Source organism: Mobula hypostoma, chromosome 5 (assembly GCF_963921235.1).
Source record: "Mobula hypostoma chromosome 5, sMobHyp1.1, whole genome shotgun sequence".
NCBI lineage: Eukaryota > Metazoa > Chordata > Chondrichthyes > Myliobatiformes > Myliobatidae > Mobula > Mobula hypostoma.
In genome coordinates, this window is record NC_086101.1 from 31,104,223 (window position 1) to 31,127,993 (window position 23,771).

Genomic DNA, 23,771 nt, shown 5'->3' on the forward strand with positions numbered 1-23,771 from the left:
CTTAACAATGCTTCTGCGGCCAGAGATTGGTGCCTTTCCCTAATTATCCCAGAGAAGGTATTGGTGCATTACCTTCACAAACCGGTGCAGTCCTTCAGACAAAAGTCCCCCCGCAGCGCTGCAGGGGAGGGGGATCAGGAATGTAGAACCCACAATGGTGAAAGAAAGGCAAATCACTTCCAAGTCAGTTCAGCCTACCACTTGGAAGGAGCTCCCCGTTCCTGCTGCCCTAGGCTTTCTGGGTGATACAGGACGTGGGACTGAGAAGTGCTGTTATAGTCCGGGCGGATTACTGCGGTGCATCCTGTGATGATGCTGCATTGAGCAGAACCACCGGGACACGGCTAGGACCTGACAGGGCTTGAGTTCTGACTGTGGAGAGGCTGGGACAGTTTCCCCTGGAGCGAAGGAGGTTGAGGCGTGACTTTACAGAGACTTATAAAGCCATGAAGGGCATTAATATATAGATAATCACAATCACTTCAGTCTAAAACTAAAGGCCACAGGTTTAAGATGGAAGTGGAACAAATTACAAGAGACCTACAAGGCAACTATTTCACACAGACGACTGTGTGAGCTGCCATGGGAATCAGTAGAGGTTGGTACAGTTACAATGTTTAACCCTCTTGGTCAGGTGCATAGATAAGAAAGGGTTAGAGAGATATGGGCCAAACACAAACAAATGGAACCACTTCAATAGGAGTTGAGCCAAAGGGGCTGTTACCATGTTGTAATTCTACAACTCTCTGACAGAAGCCACGTAGAGAGATAAGGCTGAGGAAACGTCGCACAAAATGAAGACTACTGCTTTGAGGTTTTCACCATACTTAGCTGGGGGTGGGGACGGGGTGGGGGGAGTTTCTGTTCACACAGAACAAGGCAGGGACACAGTCAGGGGAGATGGCAGTGAGGTGGAGCTAAGTGTACCAATGTGAAGCTGACATATTTTTTGGAAGTCATTGAAGGGAGAAATGCAAATAAAAAATAGGAAGCAACAGACAGAACCCTAGGAGGTTCCAACTAAGGACATGAAAATGCAAGCATGAACGGACAGCCTATGTAAGGACCGTACAGAAATCAGGAAGGCAATGGAGGCAGAGGTGGACGTGGCCTGCAGTTGATCACCCATGTAAAAAGTTGCAGACAGGCCTGGAAGGATGATGGGTTGAGGAGGGGTATCTGACCATGATGAAGACTGTTAGGATTGTGTTGAGCCGGGGCATCAAATGGAGGGATGCGCAGCCATCTGGGAGGAGGCTTTTGGGAGATAAGGCAGCACTGAGATGGACAGTAGAATGCAAGGATGTCAGGATCACATTGTTACTCTGCTGGGGTGGGAGGGTGATGACGATGATTTGCTGGCAACCTCAGTTTTACAATGACACTTCCAACAATCTTTAGTATTGGATATTTGTGGGTCCTGTACTTAGAACCTACTGACAGGGTCAGGAAACAGCAAATGGTTCCAGAGGAGGCAAGTGAGAGCATGGGACCTGTGATCAACTCTGGCTTCCACTTACAGCATTTCATTCTTGAAGCTTTGATAGTTTTGTAATAAAGAACAGGTCTCATTGATGTTGCTCGGGTTCAATCAGACCTGGGAGTGAAGGATTTAAACTTGCCAGAGAATCAGAGTGATACAGCAAGGAAAAAGGCCCTTCAGCCCAACTTGTCTGTGCAGGGCAAACTGCCTAACTGATCTAGAACAGTTATCTCAGTTACCTAACAGAGGGGGGCAAGTGGAGGGGTGTAGGGGACCGTATGGCACAGGAGGGAAAGGAATGTGAAGACAGACGTACACATAGCACACACGTACACACTCACAATACCTGGCCAGCTCTTTCGCACTGGTCTTTGTCAGAGCCACCACTCCAGCTTTTGATGCCGTGTAATTTGCCTGTCCCAGATTTCCAACCTGTCACAGTGCAGCAAAGCAATAGTTAATCTCCTCACACAGGAATGAACTCTCCTCCCACTCCGTCCCAGCAGCTCTCTCCTACGGACACAGTCTAAGCCCCTCAAAGCTGGGCCACTGCCAAACTGAAATGAGCAGGCTGTTTCTGAAGCAGACTGCGAGCTGGAGCAGTCGTTTCAGGAGACTCCTGTGGCCGTGAACACGACACACAGAAGCAGGAGTTGGTCTTGCTGAGATGGTCAGAGTTTCCATAGTCTCTTCAGGCTGAATTCTCCACAGATTCACCACCCTCTTGACAAATAAATTTCTCCTCATGAATGGTTGTATTTTCAGAGTGTGGTCTCTGGTTCTAGAAACCCTGGGGAGATCATCAACTCCACATCTATCCTGTCAAATCATAGAACATAGAATAGTACAGCACATTACAGGACCTTCGGCCCACAATGTTATGCCGACCCTCAAACCCTGCCTCCCATATAACCCCCCACCTTAAATTCCTCCATAAACCTGTCTAGTAGTCTCATAAACTTCACTAGTGTATCTGCCTCCACCACTGACTCAGGCAGTGCATCCCACACACCAAACACTCTCTGAGTAAAAAACCTTCTTCTAATATCCCCCTTGAACTTCGCACCCCTTACCTTAAAGCCATGTCCTCTTGTATTGAGCAGTGGTGCCCTGGGGAAGAGGCGCTGGCTATTCACTCTATCTATTCCTCTTATTATCTTGTACACCTCTATCATGTCTCCTCTCATCCTCCTTCTCTCCAAAGAGTAAAGCCCTAGCTCCCTTAATCTCTGATCATAATGCATACTTTCTAAACCAGGCAGCATCCAGGTAAATCTCCTCTGTACCCTTTCCAATGCTTCCACATCCTTCCTATAGTGAGACGACCAGAACTGGACACAATACTCCAAGTGTGGCCTAACCAGAGTTTTATAGAGCTGCATCATTACATCGCGACTCTTAAACTCCATCCCTCGACTTATGAAAGCTAACACCCCATAAGCTTTCTTAACTACCCCATTTATCTGTGAGGCAACTTTCAGGGATCTGTGGACATGTACCTCCAGATCCCTCTGCTCCTCCACACTACCAAGTATCCTGCCATTTACTTTGTACTCTGCCTTGGAGTTTGTCCTTCCAAAGTGTACCACCTCACACTTCATGTAAAAATCATGTATGAACTTTATACAGTTCAATGAAATCACCTCTTCCAAACTGTACAGGGTTGGTCCAGTCTGATTAATCTCTTCTCATACGACCAACTCTTTATCACAGAAGTGAACTTAATAACGAAGGTGATGCTTGCTTTCATCAGACAGGGCAATGATTACAGGAGTACATGATGGTGGGAATGTACTTGGATCACTGGGTGCAGTTCAGGTCACTGTAGAAAAATATCATTTGGCTGGAAAAGGTGCTTAAGAGATTCTCCAAAAGACTGGCTAGTCTAGGACTATTTTCCCTGGAGTGTAGGAGGCTGAAGGCTTATCTTCTAGAGATTTATAAAATCATGAGGAGCATAGGGAAGGTAATTGGTCAGGTCTTTTTTCCAAAGCAGGGGAATCTAAAGCCAGTGGGCATCTATTTAAGGTGAGAGGGAAACATTTAAAGGGGACATGTGGGACAAATATATCACAGAGAAAATGGAGGGTATATGGAACGAGCAGCCAGAGGATGTATTAGAGGCAGGTATAATTACATTTTTAAAATATTTTGGCAGGTAGATGGATAGGAAAGGTATAGTGCAGGGGTTCCCAACTTTTTTTATGCCATGGGCCCACTGTTAAGCACTGTGTACCCTAGTTTGGGAAACCCTGGTGGAGAGGGATATGGGGCAAATACAAGCAATTGGTTTAGCTAGGCAACTTCATTATCAAAGGATTTGATACCAAGAGTAAGGAAGTCTTATTGGAATTGTACAGGGCTTTGATAAGGCCACATCTGGAATTTTGGCCCCATGACTAAAGAAAAACGTATGGCAACAGAGGGGGTGCGGCAAAGATTCACAAGGCTGAATCCAAGATGGTGGGTTTGCTGCTGAAGTGAGATTGAGTAGACTAGGTCTGTATGCATTGAAAGCTAGGAGAATGAGAGGAAATCTATCAAAGCTTACAATATTCTTAAAGGTCAGCTCAACAATTAGTTAATTAAATTAAAAAAATAGAATATAAAATTAGTATGAGGCAAAATTAGTATGACAAAACACTTGGGACTAGCATAAATCTTGGCCAGCATGGGCAAGGTGGACTGAAGGAACTGTTTGCGTACTGTATGACTCTTAAGTCTAGATTGGATAGATGAGGAAGAATATTTCCCAACTAAAGAGTCTTGGACTCAGTGGGGGGGGGTGGGGGTCAAAGTTTGAGGGTAAAGGATAGGCCATTCAGAACTGAGGTTAGGAGAAACTTCTTCACATTGGGGAATTGGAAACCTTTGAGGTTCTCTCCCCTGGAGGGCTGTGGAAGTTTAAATATTGTGCCTTCCCACAGCTCCGCCCTTTCCTTCCAGCAGCTGCTGATCACAGGTTTGGGCACTCTATCCACAGGCAGCCAGCAAAGTTCACAAACCCAAGCTCCTCCACTGTGTCATCAGTCCATACCTTTCCCACAATACTCCCCAGGTTGATGATGGAGCCCTTCTTGGTCCCACTGTTTATTAATGCTTTGGCAACAGCTTGGATCACCAGGAACGTGCCCTGTGGAAACACAATTCAGGAATTCTGGCTTAGCAGGGGTAAGCACTGAAAAGAGGGGATTAAAAACAGGACACCTCGTCAGTAATTAGTGGGTGGAGGGAGAAATAAATGGGTCAGTGTTCCAGCTTAACTGTAAAACATACAATATTTACCTGCTTTCAACATAAACCCTACACAGGAGTCCTTAACCATTCAAGTACTTACATCGGCCATTGAAAGAATAAGCATTAGTTTGTCTGATGTTCACTCTTAGCAGGTGTGGTTTCCTCAAGCTATTAGAATACAAGTTATAGGAGCAAAATTAGGCCATTTGACTCATCGAGTTTGCTCTGCCATTCAATCACAGCTGATTATTTATTTTACAACCCCGTTCTCCTGCTTTCTCCCTGTAAACCTTAAGTCCCAAACCAACCAAGAACATCTAATCTCTACCTTAAATACACCCAACAACTCGGCCTCCACAGCCCTCAGTGATTACAAATTCCACAGATTCATGACCTAAAGAAATTATCTTTTATTTAAGTTCTAAAGGGCCATCCCATTATTCTGAGGCTGTGTCCTTGGATCCTAGATTCTCCTACCAATGAAAAATTCCTCTCCAGGCCTTTCAATATCTGGTAGATTTAACTGAGATCCCCACTATTCCTTCTGAATTCCATTAAGTACAAGCCCAGAGGTATCAAATTCTTCTCATAGGTTAAGCCTTTCATTCCTTGGATCGTTCTTGTGACCTCTTCCAGACCCTCTCCAGGGCCAGCACACCCTTCTTTAGGTGTGAGGTCCAAAATTGCTCACAATATTCCAAATGTGATCTGCCCAATGCTTCATAAATCCACAGCAGTGCATCCTTGCTTTTATACTGTAGTACTCTCAAAATAAATGCGAACATTGCATTTGCCTTCTTTACTGCCAACTTCACCTGCAAGTTAACCCTAAGAGAGTCCTGAAGAGAGTCCCAGGTCTCTCTGCACTTCCAATTTCCAAATTCTCACTCCATTTAGAAAACAGTTTACACTCTTATCCTTTGTACTAAAGAGCGTAACTCTACATTTCCCATCATTCCTGTATGTAGCGGAGTGATTTTATATGTCCCTAAATTTGAAAGATTTCAATAGTGGTCAGAGTAAATTTTCCTTCATTGATTCAAATGTCGATAAGGAGATGGGAATGGTGTAAGATTTTCTGAAAAGCACTGGGAAGTTCAGAAGGATCATGTTAGACTTAAAGCTTACTGGCTCGGAACCCAGGATTTTAGTGATCATCATAAGAATATTTTTCAGCCCAGAGAATGGTTGTGATCTGGAATGGACTGCCTGAGGGAGTGGTGGAGGCAAGAACTTTCGCATGAACTCTATGAACAGTCCTAGACTACCACTTGAATTTGATAGGCATAGTGGGCTACAGACCAAACTCTGGTAAACGGGATTGGTGTAGATGGGTACTTGAAGATCAACATGGACAGGATGGGCCGAAGGGCCTGATTCCATGGTATATGACTCTATGACACTCAAATATAACAAGGAGCTGGCAGATAAAACAACACTATTCCAGTACTGGCGACCCAGGTTCAATTTTCACGCTGTCTGTAAGGAGTTTATATGTTCTCCCTGTGACTGCGTGGGTTTCCTCCAGTTTCCTCCCACAGTCCAAAGTGGGTCAATTCATCGCATGAGTATATTTGGGGGGCACGGGCTCGTTGGGCTGGAAGAGGGTTTCACCGTGCCGTAACTCTTGAATAAAAACAAATAGAATCAGGAATAATCTGCGGCTCATCAAGTCTGCTAAATAATCAATATTACAGTGATGCTGAGTTTTCAGTTCAGTTTCAGCATGGTGGTGCAACAGGTAAGACCCCCGTCTCACTGCACCAGAACCTGGGCTCAATCTCACCTTCAGCTGCTGTATCTGTGGAGTTTGTACGTTCTCCTTTCAGGCAGAACCATAGAACCATAGAAACTGCAGCACAGAAACAGGCCTTTTGTCCCTTCTTGGCTGTGCCGAACCATTTTTCTGCCTAGTCCCACTGACCTGCACCTGGACCATATCCCTCCATACACTTCTCATCCATGTACCTGTCCAAGTTTTTCTTAAATGTTAAAAGTGAGCCCGCATTTACCACTTCATCTGGCAGCTCATTCCACACTCCCACCACTCTCTGTGTGAAGAAGCCCCCCCTAATGTTCCCTTTAAACTTTTCTCCCTTTACCCTTAACTCATGTCCTCTGGTTTTTTCTCCCCAAAGCCTCAGTGGAAAAAGCCTGCTTGCATTCACTCTATCTATACCCATCATAATTTTATATACCTTTATCAAATCTCCCCTCATTCTTCTACGCTCCAGGGAATAAAGTCCTAACCTATTTAACCTTTCTCTGTAACTGAGTTTCTCAAGTCCCGGCAACATCCTTATAGACCTTCTCTGCACTCTTTCAACCTTATGAATATCCTTCCTGTAATTTGGCGACCAAAACTGCACACAATACTTCAAATTCGGCCTCACCAATGCCTTATACAACCTCACCATAACATTCCAACTCCTATACTCAATAAACACACATCAAAGTTGCTGGTGAACGCAGCAGGCCAGGCAGCATCTCTAGGAAGAGGTGCAGTCGACGTTTCAGGCCGAGACCCTTCGTCAGGACTAACTGAAGGAAGAGTGAGTAAGAGATTTGAAAGTGGGAGGAGGAGGGGGAGATCCAAAATGATAGGAGAAGACAGGAGGGGGAGGGATGGAGCCAGGAGCGGGACAGGTGATTGGCAAAAGGGATACGAGAGGATCATGGGACAGGAGGTCCGAGAAGAAAGACGGGGGGGGGGGAAGCAGAGGATGGGCAAGGGGTATATTCAGAAGGACAGAGGGAGAAAAAGGAGAGTGAGAGAAAGAATGTGTGTATAAAAATAAATAACGGATGGGGTACGAGGGGGAGGTGGGACATTAGCGGAAGTTAGAGAAGTCGATGTTCATGCGATCAGGTTGGAGGCTACCCAGACGGAATATAAGGTGTTGTTCCTCCAAACTGAGTGTGGCTTCATCTTTACAGTAGAGGAGGCCGTGGATAGACATGTCAGAATGGGAATGGGATGTGGAATTAAAATGTGTGGCCACTGGGAGATCCTGCTTTCTCTGGCGGACAGAGCGTAGGTGTTCAGCAAAGCGGTCTCCCAGTCTGCGTCGGGTCTCACCAATATATAGAAGGCCACATCGGGAGCACCGGACGCAGTATATTACCCCAGCCGACTCACAGGTGAAGTGTCGCCTCACCTGGAAGGACTGTTTGGGGCCCTGAATGGTGGTAAGGGAGGAAGTGTAAAGGCATGTGCAGCACTTGTTCTGTTTACACGGATAAGTGCCAGGAGGGAGATCAGTGGGGAGGGATTGGGGGGATGAATGGACAAGGGAGTCGCGTAGGGAACGATCCCTGCGGAAAGCGGGGGGAGGAGGGAAAGATGTGCTTAGTTGTGGGATCCCGTTGGAGGTGGCGGAAGTTACGGAGAATAATATGTTGGACCCGGAGGCTGGTGGGGTGGTAGGTGAGGACCAGGGGAACCCTATTCCTAGTGGGGTGGCGGGAGGATGGAGTGAGAGCAGATGTACGTGAAATGGGGGAGATGCGTTTAAGAGCAGAGTTGATAGTGGAGGAAGGGAAGCCCCTTTCTTTAAAAAAGGAGGACATCTCCCTCGTCCTAAAATGAAAAGCCTCATCCTAAGAGCAGATGCGGCGGAGACGGAGGAATTGCGAGAAGGGGATGGCGTTTTTGCAAGAGACAGGGTGAGAAGAGGAATAGTCCAGATAGCTGTGAGAGTCAGTAGGCTTATAGTAGACATCAGTGGATAAGCTGTCTCCAGAGACAGAGACAGAAAGATCTAGAAAGGGGAGGGAGGTGTCGGAGATGGACCAGGTAAACTTGAGGGCAGGGTGAAAGTTGGAGGCAAAGTTAGTAAAGTCAACGAGCTCTGCATGCCTGCAGGAAGCAGCGCCAATGCAGTCGTCAATGTAGCGAAGGAAAAGTGGGGGACAGATACCAGAATAGGCACGGAACATAGATTGTTCCACAAAGCCAACAAAAAGACAGGCATAGCTAGGACCCATACAGGTGCCCATAGCTACACCTTTAGTTTGGAGGAAGTGGGAGGAGCCAAAGGAGAAATTATTAAGAGTAAGGACTAATTCCGCTAGACGGAGCAGAGAGCTGGTAGAGGGGAACTGATTAGGTCTGGAATCCAAAAAGAAGCGTAGAGCTTTGAGACCTTCCTGATGGGGGATGGAAGTATATAGGGACTGGACATCCATGGTGAAAATAAAGCGGTGGGGGCCAGGGAACTTAAAATCATCGAAAAGTTTAACAGTGTGAGAAGTGTCACAAACATAGGTAGGAAGGGATTGAACAAGGGGGGATAAAACTGTGTCGAGGTATGCAGAAACGAGTTTGGTGGGGCAGGAGCAAGCTGAGACAATAGGTCTACCAGGACAGGCAGGTTTGTGGATCTTGGGTAGGAGGTAGAAACGGGAAGTGCGATGTGAGGGAACTATAAGGTTGGTAGCAGTGGATGGGAGATCCCCTGAGCAGATAAAGTTGGTGATGGTGTGGGAGACAATGGCCTGGTGCTCCTTAGTGGGGTCACGATCAAGGGGTAAATAAGAGGAGGTATCCGCGAGTTGTCGCTGTGCCTCGGCAAGGTAGAGGTCAGTACACCAGACTACAACAGCACCCCCCTTATCGGCGGGTTTAATAATAAGGTTAGGATTAGTGCGGAGGGAGTGGAGAGCAGGTGGTCCTCACCTACCACCCCACCAGCCTCCGGGTCCAACATATTATTCTCTGTAACTTCCGCCACCTCCAATGGGATCCCACAACTAAGCACATCTTTCCCTCCCCCCCCCTGCTTTCAGCAGGGATCGCTCCCTACGCGACTCCCTTGTCCATTCGTCCCCCCCATCCCTCCCCACTGATCTCCCTCCTGCCACTTACCCGTGTAAGTGGAACAAGTGCTACACATGCCCTTACACTTCCTCCCTTACCATCATTCAGGGCCCCAAACAGTCCTTCCAGGTGAGGCGTCACTTCACCTGTGAGTCGGCTGGGTGATATACTGCGTCCGGTGCTCCCGATGTGGCCTCTTATATATTGGCGAGACCCGACGCAGACTGGGAGACCGCTTTGCTGAATACCTACGCTCTGTCCGCCAGAGAAAGCAGAATCTCCCAGTGGCCACACATTTTAATTCCACATCCCATTCCCATTCTGACATGTCTATCCACAGCCTTCTCTACTGTAAAGATGAAGCCACACTCAGGTTGGAGGAACAACACCTTATATTCCGTCTGGGTAGCCTCCAACCTGATGGCATGAACATCGACTTCTCTAACTTCCGCTAATGCCCCACCTCCCCCTCGTACCCCTCTGTTACTTATTTTTATACACACATTCTTTCTCTCACTCTCCTTTTTCTCCCTCTGTCCTTCTGAATATACCCCTTGCCCATCCTCTGGTTCTCCCCCCCCCCTTGTCTTTCTTCCCGGACCTCCTGTCCCATGATCCTCTCGTATCCCTTTTGCCTATCACCTGTCCAGCTCCTGGCTCCATCCCTCCCCCTCCTGTCTTCTCCTATCATTTTGGATCTCCCCCTCCTCCTCCCACTTTCAAATCTCTTACTCACTCTTCCTTCAGTTAGTCCTGACGAAGGGTCTCGGCCCGAAACGTCGACTACATCTCTTCCTAGAGATGCTGCCTGGCCTGCTGCGTTCACCAGCAGTTTTGATGTGTGTTCATTGAATTTACAGCATCTGCAGAATTCCTGTTGTTTATGTTTTTAAACCTTTACTCAATACTTCGATTTATAAAGGCCAATGTACCAAAAGCTCTCTTTACAACCCTATCTACCTGTGATGCCACCTTTAGGGAATTTTGTGTCTGTATTCCCAGATCCCTCTGTTCTACTGCATTCCTCAGTGCCCCACCATTTACCTTGTATGTTCTACCTTGGTTTGTCCTTCCAAAGTGCAATACCTCACACTTGTCCATATTAAATTCCATCTGCCATTTTTCAGCCCATTTTTCCAGCTGGTCCAAATCCCTCTGCAAGCTTTGAAAACCTTCCTCACTGTCCACTACACCTCCAATCTTTGTATCATCAGCAAATTTGCTGATCCATTTTACCACATTATCATCCAGATCATTGATATAGATGACAAATAACAATGGACCCAGCACTAATCCCTGTGGCACATCACTAATCACAGGCCTCCACTCAGAGAAGCAATCCTCCACTACCACTCTCTGGCTTCTTCCATTGAGCCAATGTCTAATCCAATTTACTACCTCTCCAAGTACACCTAGCGACTGAATCTTCCTAACTAACCTCCTATGCGGGACCTTGTTAAAGGCCTTACTGAAGTCCATGTAGACAATATCCACTGCCTTCCCTTCATCCACTTTCCTGGTAACCTCCTCGAAAAACTCTAATAGATCAGTTAAACATGACCTACCACCCACAAAGCCATGTTGACTCTTCCTAATAAGTCCCTGTCTATCCAAATACTTGTAGATCCTATCTCTTAATACTCCTTCCAATAATTTACCTACTACCAACATCAAACTTACAGGCCTATAGTTTCCTGGACTACTTTTAGAGCCTTTTTTAAATAATGGAACAACATGAGCTATCCTCCAATCCTCTGGCACCTCACCCGTAGATACCGACATTTTAAATATATCTGCCAGGGCCCCTGCAATTTCAACACAAGTCTCCTTCAAGGTTGAGGGAATACCCTGTCAGCTCCTGGGGATTTATCCACTTTAATTTGCCTCAAGATAGCAAGCACCTCCTCCTTTTCAATCTGTACAGTTTCCATGATCTATACTTGTTTCCCTTAATTCCATAGACTTTGAAGCTTCCGAGGTCCTGCTTTTGAAACTTCCTACCAAGCTCTCTATACTCACTGTCCAGGACCTCCTCACGCTTTCTTCCTACGTCATTGGTACCGATGTGCACCACGACATCTGGCTGATACCCTCCCACTTCAGAATGCTGTGCACGCGATCCGAGACATCCCTGACCCTGGCACCCGGGAGGCAACAAACCATCCGGGAGTCTCTGTCATGACCACAGAACCTCCTGTCTGCACCTCTAACTATCGAGTCCCCTATCACTACTGCTCTCCTCTTCTTCCACCCTCCCTTCTGCACTGCAGAGCCAGACTCAGTGCCAGAGATCCGGCTGCTGCAGCTTGTCCCAGGTAAGTCATCCCCCCCGCAACAGTATCCAAATCGGTGTACTTGTTGTTGAGGGGAATGGCCACAGGGGAACCCTGCTCTGCCTGCCCTTTCCCTTTCCCTCGCCTGACGGTAACCCAATTACCTGTGTGCTGCTCCTTTGGCGTAACTACCACCCTGAAGCTACTATCTATAAGCACCTCATTCTCTCGAATGATCCAAAGGTCATCCAGCTCCTAACATGGGTTTCCTCCCACATCCCAAAGACATGCAGGCATGGGCTTACTGGCCACTGTAAATTGTGTAGGTGATGGGTAGAATATAGCAGGGGTCAATGGGGAGATACAGCACGAAAACAAACCCTTCAACCCACCGAAGGTGTACTGACATCAACCACCCATTTTTACACTAATCCTACTCTTAATCCATCATACTTTCTCCCCCCCTCCGCCATTCCCACCAACTCCCCCCAGATTCTACTATTTACCCACATACAAGGAGCATATTACAGCAGCTAACTAACCCTCCAACCTGCACAACTTTGGGAAGTGGGAGGAACTCACAGCATCCAGAAGAAACACTCGCAGTCACAGGGAAAGCATGGAAATTCCACACAGACAGCAGCAAAGGTTCTGACTGAACCTGGGTCACTGGAGCTGTAAGCACTGGCTCTGCTCACTGTACGAGTAGAGTACACTGTACTCGTTGGACGAGGCTCTGAAGCTTCAAAGTGCAAAGCCCAATGAGAAACGGTCCAGGTGTGGCTAAAAAGAAGTTAGTAGATCACAGGAAAAGGCTTCTAACAGTGACAAAAGAGAAGGAAGCTTGTAAAATGGGAACATCTCTGTATTCAGTGGAGGAAAACATTGATAAGTGAAAACGAGTGATCCACTAGGAAATGTAAACATGCTGTTACTCCTAAGAAAAGTGAAATTGAAAAGATTGGGAAAAGATAATCTGATATCTTTCAAGACCAGGACAGGAGAAACTATATTGGGAAATCTAGAGATAATTAAAAGTTAAAGAAGTAGTTTTAGTCTAATGCACAAACCTTCGAAATATGGTATAAAACAACAATCAAGAGTAAATGAGGAGCAGAATATAATTAGGTTTCATTAAATGTATTGTAGAAATTAATAACCTCCAGCACATGATGATCTGCATCCCAAGGTCTTGAATGGGTGGTGATGGAGATAGTGAAGGCTATCATTTTTCATAATTTCATGAATTCTAGGATCATTCCTACAGAACAGAGTGTCACCCCACCACTTAAGATGAGTAAAATCTGGGTGGGTGGGGATGTGTACAAACCAGTTAATCTGACATCAACAGTAGGGAAAATGCCTGGCTTTATTTTATCACCACCTGAGACTGGCAGAGTCAGCACCAACTTATGAACGAGAGTATAACTGGGAGACTAGTCAATGGACTTTCAGTCCTTTTGTAAGGTGTCAGACAAAAATTTATTAAACAAAGTTAGAGCATACAAGGATGAGGATATGAGATGGCATGCACTGACTCTCAGGCAAAAAAAGTAGGAATAGGTGGTTCTTTTACAGGCGAGGAGGCTGTGACCTGTGGACTGCTACAGGGACGGGTGCTGGGGTCCCAGCTGACTATTATTTATGTAAGCGAGAGCAACAACTGGAACATATCAAACTACGTTGAAGATACAAAGCTGGGTCGCTGTATGGGTTGTGAGGTGACACGAGGAAGATAAGGTTGGGCTAACTGAACAGATGAGGCTACAGCGGGTGGATTATAATGTTGAGTTATGAGATGTCCACATGCAGAACAAGTACAAGAGCAGTGTTCAGAGTATCTGGAGTCGTACAGAATTCATTGAAGGATAACGAGAAGGTACAGGAAATCATAAGGAAGAAGTACAGACTTGATTACAAGACTAAGATGAAACAACAATAAGTGTTATCAAACCTCAGAAGTTATTCAGGAGCTGTGTTCACTCAGGCAAGTAGAGACTATTCCACTGCACTCCCGACATAACAAAAACAGAAACCGCAGGAAATACTTTCTAGATCAGGCAGCTTATGCAGAGAAAGAAAAGCAGTTATTGTTTCAGGCTGTTTGTGTTAATGACCAACACACTTGAGGGTATGCAGGGGGCAGCCCAGAAGTGTTGTCACACATTCCGACAGCAACGTAGCATGCCCACAACGCTTGGCAGAACACAGCAAGTAACAAGTCTGTTCCACCTTCCCACCCACGCAAATGGAAGCAGGGATTGTGCCCTCATCAGCAAACATCTCCATGCTGACCTAATGAAAGTCACGAAAGAAGCCAGTGAAGTTGGTCGTAGCCCTCGGGGTCAAATTTTACACTCAAATAGATGTCACCATGTGGCTCAAACACCATGAAATACATACAATAAAGTGCTCTAGAAAACAATTACTACATAATTTTATTGTAGAAAGTGGCAATAGAATTAATTTATGCAGTCTGCATTGAAAACATTGACTCAGCCAGGACACTGTACTGAGCAAATGTGGTGTTGTCCAGGGGAAGGGATGATTGACCTCCAATAAACACAACTATCTTCATTTTGTACAGGGTATGATGTCAACCATTGGACAAATGCCCATCAACATCAGTTGCTGCTACTTTTGAGCAAACACTGCCCTGTTGTCAAAGGCAGCCCCTCTGATCTCAAACAACAGGAATTCTGCAGATGCTGGAAATTCAAGCAACACACATCAAAGTTGCTGGTGAACGCAGCAGGCCAGGCAGCATCTCTAGGAAGAGGTACAATCGACGTTTCAGGCCGAGACCCTTCGTCAGGACTAACTGAAGGAAGAGCTAGTAAGAGATTTGAAAGTGGGAGGGGGTGGGGGAGATCCAAAATGATAGAAGAAGACAGGAGGGGGAGGGATAGAGCCAAGAGCTGGACAGGTGATTGGCAAAGGGGATATGAGAGGATCATGGGACAGGAGGTCCGGGGAGAAAGACAGGGGGGAGGGGAACCCAGAGGATGGGCAAGGAGTATAGTCGGAGGGACAGAGGGAGAGGAAGGAGAGTGAGAGAAAGAATGTGTGTATAAAAATAAATAACGGATGGGGTACGAGGGGGAGGTGGGACATTAGCGGAAGTTAGAGAAGTCGATGTTCATGCCATCAGGTTGGAGGCTACCCAGACGAAATATAAGGTGTTGTTCCTCCAACCTGAGTGTGGCTTCATCTTTACAGTAGAGGAGGCCGTGGATAGACATGTCAGAATGGGAATGGGATGTGGGTCAGAATGGGAATGGGATTCCGCCGCATCTGCTCTCAGGATGAGGCTTTTCATTCCAGGACGAGAGAGATGTCCTCCTTTTTTAAAGAAAGGGGCTTCCCTTCCTTCACTATCAACTCTGCTCTCAAACACATCTCCCCCATTTCACGTACATCTGCTCTCACTCCATCCTCCCACCACCCCAGTAGGAATAGAGTCCCCCTGGTCCTCATCTACCACCCCACCAGCCTCCGGGTCCAACATATTATTCTCCGTAACTTCCGCCACCTCCAACGGGATCCCACCACTAAACACATCTTTCCCTACCCCCCCTCTGCTTTCCGCAGGGATCGCTCCCTACACGACTCCCTTGTCCACTTGTCCCCTCCATCCCTCCCCACTGATCTCCCTCCTGGCACTTATCCTTGTAAGCCGAACAAGTGCTACACATGCCCTTACACTTCCTCCATTACCACCATTCAGGGCCCCAGACAGTCCTTCCAGGTGAGGCGACACTTCACCTGTGAGTCGGCTGGGGTGATTATACTGCATCCGGTGCTCCCGATGTGGCCTTCTATATATTGGCGAGACCCGACGCAGACTGGGAGACCGCTTTGCTGAACACCTACGCTCTGTCCGCCAGAGAAAGCAGGATCTCCCAGTGGCCACACATTTTAATTCCACATCCCATTCCCATTCTGACATGTCTATCCACGGCCTCCTCTACTGTAAAGATGAAGCCACACTCAGGTTGGAGGAACAACACCTTATATTCCGTCTGGGTAGCCTCCAACCTGATGGCATGAACATCGACTTCTCTAACTTCCGCTAATGTCCCACCTCCCCCTCGTACCCCATCCATTATTTATTTTTATACACACATTCTTTCTCTCACTCTCCTTCCTCTCCCTCTGTCCCTCTGACTATACTCCTTGCCCATCCTCTGGGTTCCCCGCGCCCCCCCCATCTTTCTCCCCAGACCTCCTGTCCCATGATCCTCTCATATCCCTTTTGCCAATCACCTGTCCAGCTCTTGGCTCCATCCTTCCCCCTCCTGTCTTCTCCTATCATTTTGGATCTCCCCCTCCCACTTTCAAATCTCTTACTAACTCTTCCTTCAGTTAGTCCTGATGAAGAGTCTCGGCCTGAAACGTCAACTGTACCTCTTCCTAGAGATGCTGCCTGGCCTGCTGTGTTCACCAGCAACTTTGATGTGTGTTGCCCTCTGATCTCACCTCAGTGGTCTGAGCCTAGGCTGTTACGTACTCAGGAGCCAAAAGAATAAAGTCAAACATCAGTCAAAGTTAAAGTCGAGTTTATTTTCATATGCGCAAATTCATGTACGCACAGCTAAACTAAAAACCCTACTTGCTGCAGTGGATCTAAGTGAAAACCCAAACAGGGGGTCACTGAACAGATTATTATTGAGTAAGTGCCATTCGACCACAATGTCAATGACACCATCTACCATTTCACTGGTGATTAAGGGTAGTCTGATTGTGCAGTAAAATATCTGGATTGGTTTGTCCCATCGTCGGGCAGGAGGTACAGAGGCCTGAAGTTGCACACCACTAGGTTCAAGAACAGCTACTTCCCTTCAACTATTTGGTTCTTGAACCAACTGGCAAAATGCCATTCATTACAGTTTAGCAACACTACGACTGCTTTGAAAATCCTGCACTAAAATGAACTTCTGTTTGTTCTAATTGTTTTCTTATAATAATTGTATATTATTTAGTTTTCCTTATGAATACTGCTTATATGATGCTATGCAGTTGTGGTGCCACAAGTAAATTTTTCATTACAACTGTGCACATGACAATTACCTCAACTCTGACTTTGCTTTTTTGTGGACAACAAATCCAGGTCATTCTGTACGTTGCCAGGTAGATGGCAGTGCTGGCACAGTCACGGAACTGAAGTGAACAGGCTGGAGGTGCAGCTGGCTCTGGAGCACAGATCTTCAGTACTGCAGTCAGTATGTCTGGACCATTGCCTCTGCTATACATGATGCTCTTAGCCATTTCCTGACATCACATGCTGTTGACTTGAATTGGTTTCTACACTGGTGGGGATCTGAAGAATAAGCTGAGTTGGGTCTTCCACTCAGCACTCTGGCTGACCACAGATACAGGAACACAGCAGCAGGAGTAGGCCACTCAGCCCCTCCATTCAATACGATCAAGATCAATAGAATCATACAGTACTACAGAGAGAAACAAGCACTGTGGTCCATCTGGTCCACACTGACCTGGTATCCTGCCTAGTCCCATATACCTGCACCCAGACCATATCCCTCCATACCTCTCTCATCCACATCCCTATCCAAACTTCTCTTAAAATGTTACAATTGAACCTGCTACCCACCACTTCCACTAGCAGCTCATTCCACATCCATACTGTAGTCTGAGTGAAGAAACTCCCCCTCAGATTCCCCTTAAATATTTCACCTTTCACCCTAAACCCATGTCCTGCAATCTGAGTCTTAACCAACCTAGGGGAAGAAGTCTGCTTGCATTCACCCTATCAATCCTCCTCATAATTGTGCTCTGTGCTGGTCTCAACCCCCCTTCTGTGGTAGGATCCATCACATCCAATTCCCCAACCATTTAAAAAAGACCATCTTCCTCTGCCTTTGCCGCTCCTACAGGTTCAGCCCGCACAAACTCCTGGGGTAGAGAACTCCAGATTCATCACCCTCTGCAAAAAGAAGCTTTAACACACCTCGAAAACACCAGCTTTGGCCACTCCTATGCTGGACTTGACCGTCACTGCAGCGTTACCAGGTTTCCAAACCTCAGCACGCCCTTCCATAATCTCACTAAAGCAGGGCAGCGAGGGCCAAGCCAGGCCACCAGGTTACACATCGTGCTGGTGTACACCTCTGTGGCTGCTACTACTGGTGCCCACATTGGGCTACCCAATCTACCGAGTCCATCCCTTTATCACACCTTTACTTCCATCAGAGAGGAGGTAGAAGAGCCTGAAGACACACACTCAAAGTTTTAGGAACAGCCTCTTCCCGTCCACCATCAGATTTCTGTAACCCATGAACACCACCTCACTACTTTTTGCACTGCTTAGTTAATTTATATATTTTTATTGTATTTATAGTATATTTTATGTATTGCACTGTACTGCTGCACATTTCACAACAGTGAAATAAACCCAATAAACAGTGTCAGTGATAATAAAGCTAATTCTGATTTGTAATTCTGACAACTACCATGCCACACAGCACAACACAGAGTGTCCTCAGTGATTTTGTTTCCTCCACTTCGTCTAATCTACCAACTAACGAAGTTGTTGCCCTCCCTGCTTACTAACCCTCTACTACGCTAAGTTGGGCTATTTGGTAAACTTTGCACCCGAGAGCTGAATCAGTGCTAAACTCCTTTCCATCCCACCAGCCCTTCCAACTCCCCCACCATCATTCTGTTCCCATCCCCTTATCAACTAACGCCACGCACCATCATGTTAACCTTCAACACTCGATCGAAAGCTTCAGGATCCATCTTCAGCAGCAGAGCGTCCATGGTGATTCCGGCGCAGTTCACAGCTACGCAGGGAGGTCGGGAGAACTGCTCCTGAAAGGCAAAGGGCAAGAGAGGCTAAAGCAGTGGCCCCAGGCTACAGGTCGATCCCACTATGAGGTTTGCCTTTCAGTTTAGAAAAAAAGAGTTGTTCAGATAATCTAACTGACAGCTTCACGATTGGCAGGTAATTGACCAGACCACTAAAGACGGTGGTCAACTGTAAATAGAAGCAGAAGAGGTAGACTTCAAGCTCCCATGTATTCCACAGGGAGGACAGACAGAATCCTTACAGAGAGCGTCGGAATTGAACTCTGAAGCAGCAATCTGTAATAGCATCGTGCTAACTTCTACGCTACCGTGTGCTCAAAAGTAAATTCAGCGTTTTCAGTTAATTTATTATCAAAGCACCTATACGTCACAACATACTATCCTGAGATTCGTTTTCTTGCAGGCATTCACAGTAGAACAAAGAAATACAACAGAACCAATGAAAACCACAGACAATGACAGAAAAAAACATGAGCTGTAGAGTCCTTGACATAAGTCCACAGGTTATGGGATCAGTTCAGTGTTGAGGTGAGTGAAGTTATCCACAATGGATTATGAGCCTGATGGTTGAAGGGTAACCTGAACCGGGTGCTGTGGGACCTAAGGTTCCTGTACCTAGAAATTCTTCCAAAGATCTAGTGGGCAGATGACTAGAGATTAGTTACTAGAGGACTGGAAATGCTATCAACATCCTGGAGTTATCCCCACTGAGAAGAAACACCACTGGACAAGTGCAATAGAACTAGGGCTGCAAAAGCAGGTTGCAGACGGGTTATTCAGTGATGACTGACTCGCCTTCTGACACCACAATGCTTTTCCATCACCCGCTCTCACTCTCCACTTGTCTGGCTCTAACATTCAAGAAGCTGAACGTCACCGAGGACAGAGCAGCCCACTTGATAGGAAGCCCATCAACCACACTAAACATTCAGTCCCGTCTCTGAGGCTGCATAACGCAGAATTCAAAGAATGCAGTCACTGATCTTCCCCAGGCTACGTACGCCCAACTCGCACACAGCCCAGACGTATGATTGACTACTTGGAAGAGCAGCAGGGAGGACTTGCGGGCTGCAGCAAGACTGCAGATATTTTCTGCTGTGTGACAACTCAATCATGGCATTGTTTGAATGGTTAAGTTAAACATACTGATACTTACTGGGACACTGTTCAATCTCCTGCTATCTGGTAGGAGAGACAGAAACACCTTTGCCAAGACTGTTCCACTGAAAAACAGCTTCTTCCCGAGGGTTGTAATGCAGCTGATTAATGCTGCACCCCGGCTTGCCAATGGCCTTTGGGTGTTAGGGACTATCGAAGTCACTTGTATGTAAATAAGGAATTATTTATTTATTTTAACCAAACCATACCACATGCATTGTAAATATCCGTTTTACACAGACTGAAGTAGCACAGCAAACTCGCAGTCTTGAGCAATGACAATAAAGTTCTGTTCTATTAACAACCCTTCACCATTGGCTGGCCGATGTTCTTCCTTAAATATCTTGCCAGGCAGCCTCATTACGCACTTGGGCACTGTTCGAGTTACAAAGAGCAACAGAACTCTGTCATAACCTGGGAATATCTGCACTTGCATACTCCCAAACTCACAAGCTCCAGCACCAGAATGGACAAGGGCAGCAGGCCCAAGGGTACACCACCTGCAAGTATCTCTCCCCGTTGCACACCAATACACCTGAAAATATATCACCAATCGTTCATTGTTTCAGAGGACCTGAATGAGCACTCTGCGTACACTCTCACAACCAGTTTCTGTCTCCTTTTCCCCTCTCTTTCTTGCCATATCTCCACTACTCTACCCATCTCTCCCTCTCCCACACACTCCATTCCTCTGCTGTCCTGCCTGCTGGAGCTTCTCTTGCTCTATCTCAGCAACCAATGGCTGAGCTCACGACAGCCAAATGCCCAGCACATGGCATAGCAACAGCAACTGAATATCATCCAGGGCCACCACAGAGCTGCAGGTACCAAAATCTCATGGATTATGGTCTCCACTATTCCTGGCAGAGCAGCAGCTCTAGGCCCAACATCAGTCATCTGATGTCTGGCATTGGAACAACAGGAGACTCTAATTTCCCCCAATATGCGTCTATCAGTGCAGTCCCAGACGATGACAGAGTTAGGGACTCTGTTGTCACTCACTAACAATGAATGAGTGATGAGCACTGGGTAATTACAAGATGTTGCACATTGACATTTCCTGTCAGAGTCACCTTACGTACAGAATGTCCTGCACCAAGCATCACTTTATGTACATACAGCCAGTCGACCTAATACGCTGATCAAATGTATATACAGCCATACTCAAACAGTTATTTGTACATTAGCCTCCAATCTGATGGCATGAACATCAACTTCTCCAACTTCTGGTAATTTCTTTCCCTCCACTTCAATTCCCCACCCTGGCCTCTTACATCTTCTCCTTGCCTGCCTATCAGCTACCCCTCGTGCCTCTCTTCCTTCCCTTTCTCCCATGGTCCTCTCACCTCTCCTATCAGATTCCTTCTTCTTCAGACCTTTACCTTTACTATCTATCACCTCCCAGCTTCTTACTTCATCCCCCCCTCTCCCCACCCAACCGGCTTCTAGCTTGTACGGCTTCCCTTCCCCCTTCTGGCATTTTCCCCCTTCCTTTCCAGTCTTGATGAAGAGTCCCAGCCCAAAATATCAACTGTTTATTCATTTCCATGGATGCTGCCTGACCTGCTGAGTTCCTCGATCACAAACAAGAGAAGATCTGCAGATGCTGGAAATCCAAGCAAACACACACTCAAAATGCTGGAGGAGCTCAGCAGGCCAGGCAGCGTCTATGGAAAACAGTACAGTCGACCTGCAGGACTCAAGCCTGAAACTTCAACTCTACTCTTTTCCATAGATGCTGCCTGGCCTGCAGAGTTCCTCCAGCATTTTGTGTGTGTTGCTCGGATTTCCAGCATCGGCAGAATTTCTTGTGTTTATCAGTTACTTGTACATGGTGTTTTATAGGCTTGTTTTTATATTTATTATGTTTTTTTTGCTTATTGTGTTTTGGTATGCTGCATCAGATCCAGAGTAACAATCATTTTGTTCTCCTTTACACTCGTGTACTGAAGAAAGGACAGAAGGTACCTGTCAATCCCTGTAGTTAAATTAATTGTACAGCGCAAAAGGACAATCAATGCTCATTCAGTGCCTAAAGCCAGTCACTGTCATACCTGTATTGAAGTCACGAGACTGTGGACACTCTGTGGGGAGGTCACATCCGTTAGGAACACAGAGTGCTTCTGCTCATTGCAGCGCAGGCTCTTCAAAGTTTCGTTGGCCGAGCTTTCGTCGATGTCCACCACTGCCACCGAGGCTCCCTCATCAGCGAACCGCTGGCAGACAGCACGCCCGATCCCACTCCCACCACCTTCGCAACATCATACGGCAGCATTAAGGGCATTGTGTCAACCGAAATAACATGAAGCAATACAAGAAGGCAGAGCACCACCACCTTCTCAAGGGCAAGGTGGGACTACCAGCTCGTGCACCTTGAGTGAAAATCCAAGGCAGCAGAATACGGGGGATACAGCCTGCAGAAGTTTGCACTGTACTCAGGGAGGGCACAGGTAGGAGGCAGGAGCAGAGCAGCTTTAATGGGTGAGAAGCAACATGTGATGTTAATAGGGATGGGAGCTGGGGAGACTGGAATGAGTAAGCAGAGGGCTGGATGGGTGGATAGTGAAGGGTGGGATGGGCAGGGAAGTGACAGATGAAGGGAGCCTGAAAGGGGGAGTCCTGGGGGCATGCCTGAAATGTTTCAACTACTCACCTGTCCCTCTCGGTCCTGTTCACTCACAGTCCCACTTCCTCTCCATGTCTCACCTATCTTCTCTTACCCCCACTAACCGATCCCTCTTCCCATGCATACTGGCTGCATCTCTTCCCAATCAGTTCCATCCTGTTTCCCCATCCCAGTCCTCTGCTCCCTTTGGGTCCCGGACAGACCAACTATCCCTCATTCCCTTGGCAATGAGCTGGTCCCAACCCTCCCTTCCCCACAGACCCCATCCGGCACTGAGTCTGACCCGGTGGTGCAGAAGGGTGGTACGGAGAAGAGGAGAGCTGTCGTCATTGGAGACTCTATAGTCAGGGGACCAGACAGGAGATTTTGTGGGCGTGAGAAGGACACCCGCATGGTTTGTTGCCTCTCAGGTGCCAGGGTCCAGGATGTCTCTGACCGGGTGCACGACATCTTGGTACGAGAGGGAAAGCAGCCAGAAGTCGTGGTACATGTTGGAACCAACGACATAGGCAGGAAGAGGGATGAGGTCCTGAAGTGTGAGTTTCGGGAATTAGGCAGAAGGCTGAGGAACAGGACCTCAAGAGTGGCGTTCTCAGGATTGCTGCCAGTGCTACAAGACAGTGATGGTAAGAATTGGAGGAGATGGCAGTTGAATGCGTGGCTGAGGAGTTGGTGCAGGGAGCAGGGTTTTAGATTTTTGGATCATTGGGATCTCTTCTGGGGAAAGTGGGACCTGTACAGATTAGATAGGTTGCACCTGAACTCGAGGGGGAGCAATATCCTTGCAGGTAGGTTTGCTAGCATGGTTCGGGAGGGTTTAAACTAATTTGCGAGGGGGATTGGACCCAGAGAGATAGAGCAGTGAAAGAAGCGCATAGAGTAAAGCCAGATCTAACATACAGAGAGGCTTTGAGGAAAGAGAAGCAGAATAAACCATGTACAAACAGTAAGGTAGAATGGCTGAAATGTGTGTACCTCATTGCAAGAAGCATCGGGAACAATAGTCATAGTCATACTTTATTGATCCCGGGGGAAATTAGTTTTCGTTACAGTTGCACCATAAATAATTAGATAGTAATAACACCATAAATAGTTCAATAGTAATATGTAAATTATGCCAGGAAATAAGTCCAGGACCAGCCTACTGGCTCAGGGTGTCTGACCCTCCAAGGGAGGAGTTGCAAAGTTTGAAGGCCACAGGCAGGAATGAATTCCTATGACGCTCTGTGTTGCAACAAAGGTGATGAACTGAGAGCTTGGATACATACATGGAATTATGATGTAGTGGCCATTACAGAGACTTGGCTGGCACCAGGGCAGGAGTGGATTCTCAATATTCCTGGATTT

General features: G+C 46.9%; 1 protein-coding gene across 2 annotated transcripts in view; it reads right to left on the bottom strand.

Moving 5' to 3' along the window:
- Positions 1-23,771, bottom strand: part of hsd17b8 (hydroxysteroid (17-beta) dehydrogenase 8) — a 45,018-nt gene that overhangs the window by 18,151 nt on the left and 3,096 nt on the right. For both annotated transcript variants that reach the window (XR_010018005.1, XM_063048289.1), the window contains exons 2-5: positions 21,853-22,049; positions 18,527-18,643; positions 4,521-4,616; positions 1,830-1,915 (exon numbers count right to left, since the gene is read on the bottom strand). Coding sequence is in view for 1 of the 2 variants with exons in the window: in XM_063048289.1 (XP_062904359.1) it covers positions 1,830-1,915; positions 4,521-4,616; positions 18,527-18,643; positions 21,853-22,049 (496 nt within the window). In the remaining variant the exon portion in view is untranslated. The remainder of the gene's footprint in view (positions 1-1,829; positions 1,916-4,520; positions 4,617-18,526; positions 18,644-21,852; positions 22,050-23,771) is intronic.